The sequence below is a fragment of the Varanus komodoensis genome, unplaced genomic scaffold (assembly GCF_004798865.1).
Source record: "Varanus komodoensis strain SLA01 unplaced genomic scaffold, ASM479886v1 scaffold60, whole genome shotgun sequence".
NCBI classification, from domain to species: Eukaryota; Metazoa; Chordata; class Lepidosauria; order Squamata; family Varanidae; genus Varanus; species Varanus komodoensis.
In genome coordinates this window covers 594,082-609,755 of record NW_025336223.1, presented here as the reverse complement: position 1 = coordinate 609,755, position 15,674 = coordinate 594,082, and the positions used below count along the sequence as shown (strand labels likewise).

Below are 15,674 nucleotides of genomic sequence, written 5' to 3'. Positions count from 1 at the left end.
TAGATAACCTCCCCTCGTGGTTTCATATATAAGTTAAATAGCATCATGCACAGTAGTACTATTTAAACAAACAATAATTAATAGTTTTCCTTTTTTCTCTTTCACCTCTGTGGCTTTTTCCCTTTCTCAGTCAGCTGTGACTTACATGTATGATGTGTGCAGTCTACTCTCCTCACTGCAAAAACTCAGAGTTTTTTTGCTCTGTTTCTTCAACAATGGTTGCTAGAGCATTAAGGAATAAACATTCCAGAAACAAAATACTGGCCATCAAAAATAAGTCAGGGAAGGTGGAAACATAGCAAATAAAGTTTTCCAGACTTTCTCTACAGAACTCTATCAATCCAACAACTTTAGAGAGGGATGGGTCAATAAGCTGCTTAATTTCTTGAGACTTAGGCAGCCTATAAAACTTAGTTGGACCAACCTATCTCTGATAAAGAAATCAGGACTGCAATTAAAAATCTGAAATTAGGCAAGTCACTAGCAATGGATGGGCATATGAGTTCTGGAAAAAGTTATCTGAAGTTCCATTTTCCATTACTTTTGAATGATATATTAATGGGTAAGGAAATTCTAGAAACATGGAAATAAACCACAGTGATATTTATTTCTTGCAATACATAACAATTCACAGTACAAAGCACAAATAAATTATAGCATAAGTATAAAAATAATAAAATGCATCATTAAAAGGTTCCATCAATTAGAATAACATTTCCATATGCAAAATTTAAAACAGTAGAAACAGCTGAAACAATTTAAATAAAAGACAAGTAAAAACGAGCTTTTAACAAGACTGGTTAAAGACAGCTAACATTTGATCATATGCCATTAAATGAATGGGAACAGAAGGCAGTCTAGCAGAAGGAACCAAAAAGATGAGAGCACTGGTATCAGGTGGGCCTCATTAGGGAGATCGCTCCATAACCAGGGAATCACCACTGATACGGCCTTCTTTTTCATTGTCTCCCTCTAAGCCATTTTTCATAGGTCCCACGTAGAAGTAGGTCACACTGTCAGGGTCCCAAATCATGTAGAGCTTTATAAGTTAAAACAAGATGTACAGGCTTGGAAGTATACAAGCAGCCAGAGCAATCAGGCCAGAATTGGTCAAGTATGTATAGAACTTCTGGCCCCAGTTACTGATCTAGCTTGCACAAGCAGAAACTTCTGACCAGTCTTAAAGGGCAGCTGCACACAATGTGCATTACAGTAGTCGAATTTGAAAGTTACAGAGCAATGATTACTGAAACAAGGTTATCACTGTCCAGATAGAGCATTGCTGGAGCACCAGTTGAAGCTCAAAGAGCATGGCTCCTCAAATTACGACCCACAGGCTGGATCCAGCCTGCCATGCTGATTTATCTGGCCCGTCTCAGAGGTTTTGGACTCGCTCAGAGTCCAAAAGCTCTGAGCCAGTGCAGGTGTTCTTTAAAACTGAGCAGAGAGAGATGGCGCATGTGCAAGATTGCAACAACTCAACTGTACATGTACTGGCTCCCCTCCCCTCCCCATTGCATACATATGGCTGCCCCGCTGCCCCTGGGCCTGCCACCGCTTGCCCCCCGGGCCCGCCACCCCTCCTCACAGAAGGCCCTTAGGGCAGAGGTTGCCCCTTCTTACCTTGGCCCGCCTTGCTCTGTGCCCCATTCATGACTCTCACCCGCTGTTCCCTCGATTTGACCCAGTGAGGCTACCCCTTTCCTGAGCCAGGCTTCATCATGGATGGCCCCAGGGCCATTTCCCTTCCATCAGCAGTGCAGGGCCAGGGCTGGCGTGTGGCAGGTGCCTCGTGAGGGCCAACTTGCAGGTGGCGAGATGTGGCAGCCGGCGGTCAAGGGAGGTGGGCAGCTGTGCAGTCCACTCCCACGACTGCCCTCCAAGGCTGATGCTCCGCCAGGTTGGGGACAAGGAGAAGAGGGCCTGGCGCCACCGGGACTCCCTACCACTTGCCTGCTGCTTGCAGAGATGGTGCCTGCCTGCCCGTGGCTCTTCGCCTACATTTAGCCAGACTCGCAGCTTCGCACAGCAGTCACCTGGGGACAAAGTGTCCGGTGCTGCCTGGAGAAAATGACCTGGGGACGGGTGTGGGGGGGGGGCGATTCATATTCTAGGGGTTGCTCACTCTGTGTCCACAAATCCTGCCAGGTTGCAGAGGCATCCCGGGGTGGACAGGCTGAGACGGAGCGGCTTACTCGGAGAAAGCCGCGGGGCTCCCGTGCCTCCGCCATGGCCTTCTCTGAGCAAGTGATCAAACATTTTTTAATTTGTAATTATTTTTAAATGTTAATTAATTTTAAAATTTATTTTATTTTAATTAATTTTTTAATCTGCTGTCGGGCCCCCCAACAGTCTGATGGACAGTGAACTGTCCCCCTGTTGAAAAAGTTTGAGGACCCCTGTCATAGAGGGCACTTCATGCTAAAAAGATGGCTCTAGGAAGACCTCCAAGCTATTTGTTCAGGGGGAGTGTAGCACCATCTAAAACAGATTGAACACCCTCTATCTGGTCAGTAGAACCACCCATTAACAACATCTCAGTCTTGCCTATATTAAACTTCAGTTTGTAATTAATAAGTTTATATATTGTACTAATAGTTTCAGAGGACTCTCTAGGCTGTTTAAAACACAACAATTAACAACAATGGAATTACAAAATATAGATCACATTATGTTAATAAAATGGCAGTGATAAGAAAAAAGAAAAAAAAGAATAATGTAGAACAATATACAATGATATATAGCTGAGGGTTAAGGCATAATTTTTTTATTTATTTATTTATTAAAACATTTTTATGCCGCCCCATTCGCTGAAGCCTCGGGGCGGCTCACATCAATTAAAACATACACAATAAATACGTTATTAAAATTTTAGCCCTCATCCAGTCTTTTGTTGTAACCAAACACTGATTTGACACATTCACAGAGATGAAAGGAGAAATAGGTCTTTGGGTTAGGAACAAACCTGGTAAGGAGCCTCAGTTGGTGGGTTCCTATTGGCTCATTTCACTTCTCAGTGAAGATGAAAAGTTGTTCACTGGTTTATGGCCAAACAACTTAATAACTTCATTATTTCATATATAAATGAAGAGCATATGGACTTTATCCCTGAGAGGCAGATGGCCACCCCTGTTCAAAGAACACTTAATATTATCCAGCACAGCATTAAGAATTATTAAGCTGTGACTCTCCTGCCAATCAGCTCCTTCAAAGCATTTCATCATTTGGAATGGGGCTTCCGGTCTTCTGGTCCCTATAAGTGATTATGGAGAACTCTTTCTTAGAGGAGTAGAACATGTATACACTTCAGGACCCCTTAATTATGCAAATAGAAGATGGAGATTACAAGATGATATTCTGAAAAAGTGAAAAGGATTTGGAATAATTACTTAATAATACAAGTGACATCCCCAAGGCAACAATATGGGAAGCCAGCAAAGCATATATGAGAGGAAACGTAATAGCCATAGCCACCAAGAAGAAAAAGGAAATGTTAGAACAAACTAAAAACAAACACACACAACAACTTAAAATAATTCAGATATTAGAGGAACACCATAAAATAATTAAATCAATATTAACTGAGCTTAAACTTAGCTTATCCAGCAGAAAGTAGAAGTAGGAACAAGTGGTATGGCTTTACTCAACTTGATCCTAACCAACAGGGAAGATGTAGTAACAGCTATGGGAACTCTAGGGGAAAGTGACCATGCCTCACTTGAATCCTCAATAATAAACGAAGCTAAAAATAAATGTAGCCAAACATGCATCATGGATTTCAGAAAAGCTATCTTTAGCAAATTCAGCGCAATGATAAACAAAGTTGCTCTAAAGGAGCCTACAACCGTCCTGGCAAAGGTGTAGTACAAGCTGAAGGGTAAGGATGGCGGCCCAACATTGACAGGCAAATGGTCAATGATCTTCTAATTGGGCTAAATGAGTTCAAATTTCCAGGGTCTGATGATTCTTTCCTAGGACTACTACTTGTCAACATTTGCATTAATGATTTAGATGAGGAAGTGCAAAGACAGATAATTAAATTTCCAGATAACACAAAGCTGGGTGGAATAGCAAATACCCTGGAAGACAGAGATAAGATCCACAGTGATCTTGATAGGTTAGGAGGCTGGGCAGAGAGCAACAGAATGCAATTGAATAGGGACAAATACCAAGTCCTCCACTTAGGAACATGAAACCAAATGCACCACTACAAGATGGGGAACACTTGGCTCAACAATGCTGCACTTGAGAATGATCTTAGGGTTGCTGTAGATCACTAGCTAAATATGAGCTAACAATGTTTCTGTGTTTCTAATGTGATGCAGTGGTGAAAAAGGCAAATGCTATTTTGGACTGTATTAATAGAAGCATCACTTTCAAATCACATGAAGGACTGGTTCCCCTATGCTCTTCACTAGTAAGACCTCACCTGGAGTACTGTGTCCAGTTCTGGGCACCTTGGTGTAAAATAAGATGCAGAAAAGCTGGGAAAGGTACAGAGGAGGGCAACAAGGATGATTCAGGGACTGGAGGCAAAGCCCTGTAAGGAAAGATTGAGACAACTAGGCATGTTTATCCTCAGGAAGACTGAGGGGTCATATGATAGCACTCTACAAATACCTCAAAGGCTATCAGAAAGAGGAAGGATAAGATCTCTTCTTGTTCATTCCAGAGTATAGGACATAGAATAATGAACTTAAGTTAAACCAGATTTAGATTAGACACCAAGAAGAATTTCCTCCCTGCCAGAGCAGTACAATAATGGAACTTGTTATCTGGGGAACGTGTGGGCTCTCCCTCGCTGGAGATGTTCAGAAAGCATTTGGGGAGTCATCCAAGTGGGATGCTGTAACTTAATGTCCTGTAGTAGCAGGGTGTTATACCCAATGGCCTTCTGGCCCCTTTCAATTCTATGATTCTATGTGATACGCTTGAAATAGAAGAGATAGAGAAGAAATTAAGATTCTAAAACAGAATCATTTTGGACATGCAAATAAGCCAGGAAGATTCTTAGCATACTGTCTTAAGAAAGAAACTGAAAGAATGATAACAGTGGTGAAGAAAGGCAACAGAATTACCTATATAGAAAAGAAAATACATGAAAGTTTACCCTCTTTTTTCAAATTTGTATCAAAAAGACCCAGTTCTAGAAGATAGAATTGATCAATATATAGAAAAAGCACACACTGAAAATTTTACACCAGCTCATAGAGAAATACTGAATGGTATTATTACTATCCAAGAAATATCACAAGCTATTAAAAAACTGAAGAAAGATAAAGCAGCTGGCCCAGATGGTTTCACAATGATCTATTACAATATGGCCACAAGAAAACGAATGACACCACTTCAGAAAGTAATGAAATAAATTAGTAAAGAGAAATCATTACTTCCATCATGGCAAGATGCTCATATTACACTGATATATAAAGAAGGCAATGACCTACTTTGCCACAATCTTTTCACTATTAATTATGAATGACCATTTTTTAAAAGTTGATAATGTCAGAAAGATTAAGAAAGTAGATCACAAAGCAGATTTGTACAGATCAGACTGGCTTTCTACCAAAGTGATATATGAAAGTTAATTAATGCAGTTGAATTTGTTAAGAAGGAGAAACCTGCATTCAGCATCTAAAAAGCATTTGATAATGTGCCTTGGCCCTTTTTTATTAAAGACTTTTCATTATTTAAATTGTGGTCCAAGATTCATGAATTGGATTCAAGCAATTTATACAGAACAACATGCAGAGATTTGAATAAATAAGAGCTTTGACTAATGCTCTTCAAATAGATAGAGGAACACATAAGGGATATCCATTATCACCATTCCTGTTTATCCTTATACTGAATATCTTAGCTACAAAAGACGACAAGATCCAAAAATCAAAGGCTTGAAAGTAGATTGAGAAGAATACAAAATGAAAAGTTATGCTGATGATATAGTATTGATAATCCTAAATCCACATCTATCAATGCAACATATAATAGATTAAATTGAAAAATTTGAAAATTTGAATCTTTCTATGCTTATAAAATTAACAAGCAAAAAAGAAATTTAAAAATTTCTAATGGAACAACAAAATATTTAAAAATCTCAGGATGTGAAATAACTTTTAATCCAGTTAAGTATCTGGGAATAAATGTGACTGGACATAATAATACATTATTCCAAGACAATTATAAAATAATATGGAAGAAGATCCAAATAGTTCCTACCAAAGTTGAACTTTTAATTTCAGATAATATCAATTTTTGTACAAGGAAAAACTACAGAAATGGCAAAGACAATTAAACACTTTTATTTGGAAGGGATAAAACCCAAGGATTTGTATTTTGAGAATGGTTGGGTGCCCAAGTGTGGGCCAGAGGCATTACTGGAAATAAAGCTTGCATTGGAGACCAGCACTTGATTTTGCAGCATTTGTTGTTGTTCTTAGTTGCAAAGTTGTGTCTGACCCATCACAACCCCATGAACAACATTCCTCCAGGCCTTCCTGTCCTCCACCATCTCCCGGAGTCCACTTAAGCGCACACCATTCATCTAAGAAGCTATTCTTATCTCTTCTGGCTATTCTCTGGAATTCTGCATGCTATTGGGTGTATCTCTTTTTTACTCCCTTGCCTTTCACTTCCCTTCTTTCCTCAGCTATTTGTAAAGCTTCTTCAGACAGCCATTTTGCTTTCTTGCATTTCTGTTGCTTTGGGATGGTTTTAGTTGCTACCTCTTGTAAAATGTTGTGAACTTCCATAGTTCTTCAGGCACTCTGTCTATCAGATCTAATTCCTTAAATCTATTTGTTCCCTCTACTGTATATTCATCAGGAATATGATTTAGGTCATACCTGAGTGGCCTAGTGCTTTTCCCTACTTTCTTTAATTTAAGCCTAAATTTTGCAAGAAGAAGCTCATGATCTGAGCCACAGTCAGCTCCTGGTCTTGTTTTTACTGACTGTATAGAGCTTCATCTTTGGCTGCAGAGCACATAGTCAATCTGATTTCTGTGTTGACCATCTGGTGATGTACATGTGTAGAGTTGTCTCTTGGGTTGTTGGAAAAGAGTGTTTGCTATGACCATCGTATTCTCTTGACAAAATTTTACCAACCTGTGCCCTGCTTCATTTTGTACTCCAAGGCCAAACTTGCCTGTCATTCCGGTTATCTTTTGGCTTCCTACTTTAGCATTCCAATCCCCCATGATGATAAGGACATTATTTTTTGGTGTTAATTCTAGAAGGTGTTATAGGCCTTCATAGAACCGGTCAACTTCAGCCTCTTCAGCATCAGTGGTTGTGGGATAGACTTGGACTACTCTGATGCTGAATGGTTTGCCTTGGATTTGAACAGAGATCATTCTGTCATTTTGGAGATTGTATCCCAGTACTGCTTTTCCTACTCTTTTATTGACTATGAAGGCTACTCCATTTCTTCTGAGGAATTTTTGCCCACAGTAGTATACTTGATGGTCATTGTACCCCAGTACTGCTTTTCCTATTCTTTTATTGACTGTGAAGGCTACTCAATTTCTTCTGAGGAATTCTTGTCCACAGTAGTATACTTGATGGTCATCTGAATTAAATTCACCCATTCCTGTCCATTTTAGTTCACTGATTCCTAAGATGTTGATGTTCAGTCCTGTCATCTCATGTTTGACCATGTCTAGCTTGCCTTGATTCATAGATCTTACATTCCAGGTTCCTATGGAGTATAATTCTTCACAGCATTGGACTTTCCTTTCACCACCAGATACATCTGCAACTGAATGTCCTTTCAGCTTTGACCCAGTTGCTTCATTCTTTCTTGAGCTACTAGTACTAGCCCTCTGCTCTTCTGCAGTAGCACACTGGACACCTTCCGACCTGAGGGGCTCATCTTCTGGCATCATATCTTGCAGCATTTTGCAGCATACCATTTATTTAAAATAAAATAATTATACAAATCAGGGTATCTTCTGAGCATCAAGAGGCACCACGTTGAAGATCCCAGGTACAGAAGATAATGAATCTTGCCTAGTTAAAGAAACAACCTAGTACATCAAATTTGCAATGTAGCCACTTGCTCCTTGTTCTGATGTTCTATTCTGTGTGCAAATGGCACAGTCATTAACAGTCAGAAAAATATATATCTATATATATAAATGGAGAAGAATTCTGCTCAATACATAATTGTACTAAATTTTTCTGGAAGGTCTTAGCTGTTAAAAATACCTCCAATATGAAGACTTTGATTTAAAAAAGGGTCATTTGTATTGTTTTTCTTTGCAGATCAAATTAATCCTGATTCAGATGGCAACTGGGGAATCCTTGGAGTTAGCCTTCAGCCGCAATACCATGCATGCGATAATTGCAGACAAAAAGAATATTAACCACTCCAATGGAAGAGAGAAGAGGGAGCTGTCATGTGGGAAAGGATACTTTCCTCACCCAAATAGAACTCACTGCTGCTTTAAATGCCACAGAGGTAAGCTAGAATATAAAATGGAGTGATACTTACTCAATTCATATTTCCATGTGCCACCATGATGCTTTCTAATGCAAAAAATGAACCTTATGCTGTTTTGCTGCAACTTAAATCTGACTGCTACTTAATGAAGTAGAAATGGGGAGTCAAGAGAGTTAAAATCCTTAAAAATCCTTGCAGATTATTCAAAAACACAATAACAGAAGGTCAAGGTAGGAGGAGTCCAAGAGGACCCCACCATACTTCATGAGCAGGCTAATGAAGCCATTCAATCTTTTAAAAATGTTTTTTCCTCCCCAAAGTGGAATTTTTGCCCAAATGAAAAGAGTAAAAAGGAACATAAACTTTGGCAAAGAAAATCCAAGAAGATAGTAGATGCAAAAAATATTTTGAGGAGCATATTTTATTTATTCAGAGAACGGATGGTAGGCTTCACCCTAAAAAAATGAAATATGCCCCATGTCCTATAAATTGTCTCCACAATGCTCATAAGCCTCTGAACTTCTCCTACAAATGAACCTTGAGAGCTTGTTTGGGGGTTCTAGCAGGGGAGCATGGCTATCATGTACCTTTGACCAAAGAACAGTACACTCCTTCTCTCTGTGATGGTTGTCCTCTTCCACCGAGTGTGCAGCTTTGGGAGGGATGCACATGGAGTGGTGAGGGAGGAAGGAAGGGGACACCTGCCTAGCTAGTCAGATCAGCCGAATCAACCATGGCAATCAATGGGATGATGTCGCATCCAGATCACCTTCAAGTCCAAGTGATCTGGTGGACATTGTTTGCTTGGATTTCCAAAATGCTGTGGACAAGGGACCTCCCCAAAGACTCCTGAGAAACTTAGCAGTAAAATAATGTATGTTTGGGCAAAAAAACCTTAACAACAATCTACATTTGATAAGATCTTGAGCTAGCAGAGTGCAACCAAGAAAGAGATCTTGAGGTTGTTGTGTACAGCTTAATGGAAATATAAATCCAGTGTGCAGTTTTGCAAAAAAAGGAAAAGGCAAACTTGATGTCAGGCATAATTAAGAAAGGAATTAAAAATAAAACCAGCAATATCGTACTGCTCCTATACAAATCTATGCTGTGACTACACTTAGAATACTGCATGGTATGGTGGCTGGAGTGTTGGACTGGGGACCTGGGAGATCCTTGTTCCATTTCCCATTCTGCCAGGAAGCTCACTGGGTGACCTTGGGCCTGTCATTGCCTCTCAGCCTAACCAACCTCATACGGCAGTTCTGAGGTTAAAGTGGAACTATGTAAACCAAAAGGATGCACTGGCGCAGTGGGTTAAACCACTGAGCTGCTGGGCTGGTTGATCAAAAGGTTAACAGTTCGAATCTGCAGACGGGGTGAGCTCCTGTATTCTGTCCCAGCTCCTGCCAATCTTGTAGTTCGAAAGCATACAAATGCAAGTAGTAAAAAGGTACCACTTTGGTAGGAAGGTAACAGTGTTCCATGCACTTTGGTGTTCAGTCATGCTGGCCACATGACCATGGAGACTGTCTGCGGACAAACACTGGCTCCCTCGGCTAGGAAACAGAGATGAGCACCACCCCCTAGAGTCAGACATGACTGGACTTTAATATCATGGGGAAACTTTTACCTTTTATGTAAACCACCTTGGGTTCCTCACAAGGAGAAGATAAATGGGATATATATGCATCATCATCATCAGCAGCATAACAACAACAACAACAATAATGGTTATTGCAAAGTTGGAAACATGCAGAAAAGGCAATTAACATGATCAAAGGGTTAGAGCAAGTCCCCTAAGAGGAAAGCTTACAACCAATGAGACTGTTTAGCTTTGAAGAACAGCTAGTGATGGGAGACATGATAGAAATATATAGTATTATGTACTGTGTGGAGAAAGTGGAGAGGGAGACATGTTTTGCTTTTTGCCAGGGTCATCCCATGCAGCTGATTGGGGAATGATTCAGAACAGATAAAAGGAAGTACTCCACACACAGTTAAATGGTGGAATTCACTTGCAGAATATGTAGGGGAGGCCACCCATTTGAGTGTCTTTTAAGGAGGATTGGGCAAATTCATGGATAAGGCTATCAATGGCTACTAGTTCTGATGGCTAAATACCATCTGCAGTATCAGAGGCAGTAGCCTATATGTACCATTTGCTGGCATACCTGAGCAGGAAGATGCTCTTGCACTCGTGTCCTACTTGTGGGAACCGTGGAAGGCCACTCTGAACAGAACACTGGACTAGATGGACTGTTGGTCTGATACAGCATGGCTCTTCTGATGTTCTTATTTTACCCCAACCTAAAATTATCCTAAGCCGACAATTTCATTCTGTCTTCAGTTCTGCATTTTTACCTCTCTAGGTGACATCAACAGTTGTCCAATTATTTTGCAGGAATGTATGTTGAACGAGACTGCGTAGAATCAAACAGTACACCCATTTGCAGAATATGCCACCCGGGTACCTACATGCCTGAAGATAATTACTCGGATAGGTGTTTTGAGTGCCAACACTGTCATACAAGTAAGTCTGTTCATATTTGGGGTTAAAGTAACAGTGAGTGTATATATGTATGTGGAATTTACAGAAGGATGAGCAGGGACAAAACTAGAATCAGGGTGGCTAGGTAGAAGCAGAACAACATAAAGTATGTTATATGAGTTTTTCTGATGCAAGATTTTTGGGGGGAACATTGGATAGATGTTTATATACTGCTTTTCCTTAAGCAATTTATAGAAATGCTTTGCAAAATGCAAACACATATTAATGATGTACAAATTCATTCTTTAAAAAATCAATAGCCTACCAGTAAAAGCTGTATCAGAAAAGAATGAATCTCTGGGTATTGTTCCAATTGCTCTGTTGCTAGATGGCCCAGTATGATCTATGTAAAATTAACCAATTCTCTCCCCACCCTACCACACCCTAACTCTCTTGCTAGATTTGGGGCAGAAAGTGCTATCCAGTTGTACCCCTGAGAAAGATACTGTATGTGGCTGTGCTGAAAATCAGTATCGGACTAGTCACACTTCTGAGTTCTTCTGCAAAGATTGCAGCGCCTGTCACAATGGAACAATCAGGAAAACTTGTGAGTGAAATCAGGACAAACTCAATGTGACTTTACTGCCCCACCATTAATCAGAAACAGATCATCTGCCCTACAGCAAAGCTGCTTGTTTTCGGTGCAATCTCTTTGTGTGTTGACAACATTTCTGTCCTCTCCTTCCTTCTTCCCAGCTTTATGTTTTTAAAACCCCATTTTTCAGCCATTTAGCATTTTCAAAACAGCATTAAATATGAAATTGAACGAACTAATAATAGTACACCAGATGTAAATGCAGCTTCACAGAGGTCTCTGACAGGTCTCTGCTCCAAGGAGTATATAGCCTAACATGGAAAAATCACAATTAAATGTGGCAGCGACAATACCAAATCAAAAACAAAACAAAGTGTATGAAGAGCCACAACAAAGACTTAACATACTTTAACCAGTTTTCCTAAAGTGTTTTTCCCCTGGGGTAAAAATCTTTGTGTGGGAAGGAAATTACATAATGAAGAAGAAAATCTGTTGTCTTTTATGATGATCAGTTTCATCTCAGTGCAACAAAGACTATGGGGCAAGGCTTTTGTAAAGACTTTGAGTGAGCATGGACGTTCATACAAGAGAGGTTCATACAACTTCCTTGGATACCTAGAACCATGGAAGGTTTAAAGTTTATTACCTTGAAATGTGTTCATAATCCCAATTTAGTTACTTTAGTTACAGTGGAGCTGCTGAAGCCATTCCCCAGTGAGGAGAGGTTGCAGTTTCTGGGTCTGTTTAGCATACAGAAAAAAGGCATGTAATAGGAGGCATGACAGAGATGTATAAAATATGCTTGCTGGGGAGAAGGCTAATAAGGGGGCGATTTTTTCCCAGTCTTATAGTACTAAAATCTGGGGTCATCCCGTGAAGATGAATAGTGGCAGTTTGTGTGTAGTTAAACTCTGCAATTCTCTAGCGCAAGATGTAGTGCTAGCCACTGACTTGGACAGATGATTAAACAGTTTTAATGGAGCTAGCAATAGTCAGTAGTCATAATGACTGTATAGTTAAATCTAGAACTGGTGGCAGTAGGCTTCTGGGTACCAGCTGTTGGGAATTTGAGCAGGATAGTGCTTTATGCTCATGCCCTGCTTGTGGGTTTCCTGTGGGCAGTTGGTTGGGTGCTTTGGAAACAGAATGCAGGACTGATCCAGCAAAGGCTCTTTTAGGTTTTTATGGCATAATAATAGTCAACAAATGAATTCTTTCTCAGCACAGGGATTCAAGGTTGTGAGTTGAATTTCTGTCGGTTGTGTGGCTATTGAAAGCGCAAAGTTCTAACCTTTGAAGAATTTAGTAGTACTTTAGTGCTACTGTGATTCTTGGTTTTGATTTTTGTTTAAATTGTGAAACTCAATAGATAATTAATTTTTAAAAATCCTCTTCTTGACTGCCATGGAATTTTTCCTGCTTCTTCCATTCTTCCCTCTGCAGATAGCCCATATCCTTTTCCTTCCCCACCTCATCATTCTTCTTCATCTTATCATCTTTATAATTTATAAAGAAGTTTCTTCATTCTTCCACATCTCTGAGCTTATATATATGCATGTAGTCACCCCAGGCAGGGAATGCCTTGTTTTTGTTTTACCTCTGTCCATCAGCATCTGAAAACCATTACTCTGTAGCAACCAATTTCTCCTAGTGATTGTTTTTCACTGTACCCACTAATCCATTAATCTTATCCTCTAACTGCCTAACATGTCCTGCTTTTTTGTTCCTCAGTCCATTTTGAAAGATTTTTCTGATGCATCCATGTGATGGAGCAATTCTTTCTTCCATGGCCATTATATTTGGACATCCACTCTCTTCCCCACTCCTTGCTGCCACAAAGGGCACAACTAGATGTACTACAGGGTATCTGTGATTAAGGATCTCCTACATTTTATTAAAGAGAGAATAACAGTCCTATGGGCCCTGAATCAGATTACTGATGAAAGAAGAGGAAGGGTTTAGCTCTATCTGCCCCTCTTAGCTCTGTTTTCTTATTGTAATCAAACTCCTGAAGCCATTTGTTCCATGATGGAAAACATACACATAGTATTTGAGTACTTCCATATTTTCATCTCAAGGTGGCTCTGTAATTTTAATCAGGAAATCTGCATGGTGTGTGAGGAGAACAGTTAAGCCCCATCCCCTAGCACTGCAGTGTGGTTGTGACAACTCACAGCTGTTGCTAAATTTTCTATGAAATCACAAGAAATCTTGACACAGATATCTGGTTCACATATTCAGCCCTGGATAACCAGGAATGGCATATTCTTTCTTGTTAATAATTTTCTTTTCTTCCCAGGTACAGAATTCAGTGACACAGTATGTGAGTGTCACTATGGATTCTTTCTTCAAACAGATCAGAGCAACTGCTCCCCATGCAGCAGGTAGGGGATCTTATTGTCTACTCCTGTAAAATGTATATGGTTTTCCCTGTGAACCACATGCATTGATCTCTGTGTGGCCCAGAAGACCCTTCCCACTTCCTCCAGCTGATTCTCTTCCTGGTTCCTTGGTTGATTTGGTTGTGCTGGAAATGGATGAAGGCTGTGCTTCTGTGCTGTTTCCAGCATTAATCCACTGGGCAGTGAGGGGAGCTGCCTGATGAGATTGCTGCAATCTCATCATGAACCTCCCCACTGCCCAGTAGATTAGTGTTGGATATAGCTAAGGAGCCCCTGAAGTATCACAGTCCTCAGTGGATTGGTGCTGGGATCTCAGCACGTCAATAGGGCAGGGAAAGTTATGTGCATGCTGGGAAAGAGTGTGTGTGTTTGTGTGTGTGGGTCAGTGGTGGGGGAAAGGATTTGTTGATGTCAGAAGCTGGCTTGGGAAGCCAAGCCCTGCCCACTGCCAATTCCAGCCACACTCAGTGCTGGTATGTGGCCCTCAGAGGCAGAAAGATTGCCATTCCTGCTGTAAAAAACTGGACTGTGTTCTGGTAGAGAAAAAGGATTCTTACTGCACATGATGACAGAAACTCAGGTCTCCAGAGGCATGTTTTCCTCATAAGGGAAATGCAGAGGTGGGGAAGAAGTACAGGACAGTTTCCCTGGCAAATGAGCTTTCCCCTCACGTCTTACCTCAGCTGACTCTGAGATGATGTAGCATTTGCAAGGCAGATTAAGCATCTTTTGCTCCTGACTGCTGATCCTTCCTTGGAATGCACCTATGGATCACCAAATTCAAGGGGCATTTTTTGCCAGTTTTGCATACAAGTTTGCGAAGTTAATGCCTATTTCCACTCATTTAAAGGATTATCTTAGTTTAAATAACTTGAGTAACTTAACACTCAGTGTTCACCGAAAAAATTCAAGGGAAAGCAAAATAGGTGCCACATAAACCTATTTCTTCCTATTTGTTTATTTATTTAGACATACGTGTATTTATAGGCCACCTATAACTGCTGAGGCCTTCCTAGGTGGGTTACAATACATAAAACGTATTAACAAAGTAAAACACATTAAATCCTATTAGAATACAATGAATTAAAGCATCTATAAAAGCAATATAAAAAGGGCACAGCATTCAGACTAAATGTTAAAAAACGTCCTAAAAAGGCTCCTATGCAACCCAAGACTCCTTTTCATCTTTCAGTTGCAATGCACAAGATTGTGAGGCACGCTGCAAGGCACTAAATGTAGTGACACACCAACCAAGTTCCTTAGGTAAGTTCTGGAATCATCCCTCTAATGGCCAGTCGCTTTCTGTGGCACTTACCCTCTTTGTGCTTTCTTCTCTTCTGTGTTCATTTCTTACCACATCTATTTGCAGATCCTTCCCAGCCTACCATCTCTAACATGCTTCTTTTTTCCATACAGGACTCATGTCCGTCCTCAGCTCACTGGTTGTTTTCTTTGGAGCTGGCTGCATGTTGTTGTTGATAAGGAGAATCGTCAAGCCATCTTGTCAGAGAACACTGAGCTCCCCTTGGTGCCCATATCGTGAGTATAAGCTTTTGCTTATAAGCCTTGCCGAACTCCTTTCTCAATTTCGAACCAATCAGTGGTTCCGTGTCCAGTTCTCACTGTTGCTTCTTGACCCGCATATAGGTTTCTCAAGAGACAAATAAGATGGTCTGCTACTCCCATCTCTTTAAGAACTTGCCACAATTTGTTGTGATCCACACAATCAAAGGCTTTAGCATAGTCA

General features: G+C 40.4%; 1 protein-coding gene across 1 annotated transcript in view; it reads left to right on the top strand.

The window, feature by feature from the left end:
• LOC123033212 (tumor necrosis factor receptor superfamily member 1A-like) overlaps positions 1–15,674 on the top strand; it is a 37,818-nt gene that overhangs the window by 4,897 nt on the left and 17,247 nt on the right. Inside the window, exons 2-7 of the mRNA XM_044449694.1 lie at positions 8,265–8,460; positions 10,844–10,972; positions 11,391–11,537; positions 13,825–13,909; positions 15,120–15,190; positions 15,344–15,466. Of these exons, the coding sequence (XP_044305629.1) occupies positions 8,265–8,460; positions 10,844–10,972; positions 11,391–11,537; positions 13,825–13,909; positions 15,120–15,190; positions 15,344–15,466 (751 nt within the window). The remainder of the gene's footprint in view (positions 1–8,264; positions 8,461–10,843; positions 10,973–11,390; positions 11,538–13,824; positions 13,910–15,119; positions 15,191–15,343; positions 15,467–15,674) is intronic.